Source organism: Penaeus monodon, chromosome 20, assembly GCF_015228065.2.
Source record: "Penaeus monodon isolate SGIC_2016 chromosome 20, NSTDA_Pmon_1, whole genome shotgun sequence".
NCBI classification, from domain to species: Eukaryota; Metazoa; Arthropoda; class Malacostraca; order Decapoda; family Penaeidae; genus Penaeus; species Penaeus monodon.
The window spans coordinates 44737883-44739793 of NC_051405.1; the positions used below are offsets into that span (position 1 = coordinate 44737883).

Sequence of the window (1911 nt, forward strand, 5' to 3'; positions counted from 1 at the left end):
GTACTGTAATCTGTTCTTTCTTTTCTTTCTGAAAGTGTACCAGTATACCAAAAAAATAATGCGAAGTAGTATCTTTTTCAAGATGCTGTTTGATGAGATATTTTTATTAATCATATATTACAAAATGCATAAGCAGTTTTGTACAAAATGTTAAGTTTTGCAATATATTGTGCAAGTCATTTGGTTGTTTTATGGAGGGAATGTGAATATTGCAACAAGGTACTGATGATTTTTGATTGATGAAAGGTTGTGTTGCCTTACTGAAGTACCTTTTCAGTGGTGTTAATTATTCCAATTTTAAAAGTTGAAAATGTTGATGTGTATGATTAGGAGGTTTATAGTGTTTTAATCAAAGAACTTATTTTTCTTTATGTTTCCAGCCTCCAAAGAGTGAAGGCATCAATTTTTCGGGCTACATTCCTGTCGGTAAGTGGTTTAATATTTATTTTTCACTTTGAAATGTATTTAAGAGAGAGATGCAAAAGCCTTGTAGATTTTACTTGTAATGTGGGTATGTATACATGTGTATTAATTCCAATTGTCATGAAATTAATGAGAATTTTTCACTTTAACAGAACAGCTGCAAGTGTCTTACTCCCGCAGTAGTGGGCCTGGGGGGCAAAATGTCAACAAAGTCAACACCAAAGTCGACCTGCGTTTCCACGTTGCGACCGCAGAATGGCTCACTCAAGAATTAAAAGAAAAAATTGCTGAAAAAGTGAGATTTTCTTTTATATGCATGCTTATGGTTTGAAATATACATATTCTTGGTTAACAGTTGTTTATTTATGTGATAAACAAATTTTTCTGACACTTAAGAGGACGACAATTCACACCTTTTATTTTAAAGAAATAGCATAGTATTTGCGTAGGTAAAAATTTGGTCTGTGAAAGAACAGCTGCTGTGGAGAAGTTAGTTTTTAAATCTTTAGTAAAGTAGTACATTTGTTCTCATGAGCATGACAAGTTAAGTGTCTAGTCTGTTGGGGCTGTATTAGCATTCTAGGTTGCTGTCAGGTTGGAATCTACATAGATAAATGGATGCATAAACTCTCATTTCATTTCTGGGCATCCTTTCGAAGTGGAAGAGTTGTTGAGATACCAAGGGTGAAAGGCTGACCCTGAGGTCATTATTAAGTAAATCCTATGAAAAATGTGATGTATATTTTTGTCAAGATCCCATCCTAATTATTGCTGTACATTGAAATTTTATGCTATCGTTAGTATATATAACATGTTATATATACAAGTGAGTTGGGTTAATTTGCCAAGATTACCAGTATATTTCCATAGAATTTTCATAGAAATGATTTAGGTAGAAGCAAAGAGTTACAAGCTTTTCCTGTCTTTACCACACAAGACCAGAAGCCCCTGATTGTGGTGACTGCTTGTGGCTTTATTTTCTGATAAGCTTATTTCTTGATCAGTAGGGGTAAATTTCTCTTCATTGATTTCATGATGATACTACATACTTGTGTTTTGAAATTTGCTTTTTATATACATATTTTGGTTATTTGGATAACGCTGCAGTCCCTTTTTATCATATAGGTTTTACCTATTTTGTGGTTATGCTTTGCTCATGTTATTTATTGGTGGTTTTGACTATATGATTTATTTATAGTTTCTAATACTCATATTAGCTAGTCTACGTTCATTGCAATGCAATGTAACAAAAAAAATATTCTTTCTCCCACAAGTACAAGAGCAGCATAACAAGTGATGGTTGCTTATTAATCCGCTCCGACAAAACACGGTCGCAGCAGCTCAACCTCGCCGATGCCCTGGACAAGCTGCGGCATATGATCCACACAGCTGCCTATGTACCTCCACCTCCCTCTTCTGAGGCTGTGGAACGACAGAGAAGAAGGTGGGTCTCCCTCTCGTAAGGGATGAATCAGATGTGTTGATGCC

The 1911-nt window shown here is 35.0% G+C and overlaps 1 protein-coding gene across 1 annotated transcript in view; it reads left to right on the forward strand.

Moving 5' to 3' along the window:
• LOC119585867 (peptidyl-tRNA hydrolase ICT1, mitochondrial-like) overlaps positions 1 to 1911 on the forward strand; it is a gene marked incomplete at its 5' end in the record, with an annotated part of 6501 nt that overhangs the window by 3711 nt on the left and 879 nt on the right. Inside the window, 3 exon segments of the mRNA XM_037934597.1 lie at positions 381 to 426; positions 576 to 718; positions 1698 to 1867. Of these exon segments, the coding sequence (XP_037790525.1) occupies positions 381 to 426; positions 576 to 718; positions 1698 to 1867 (359 nt within the window).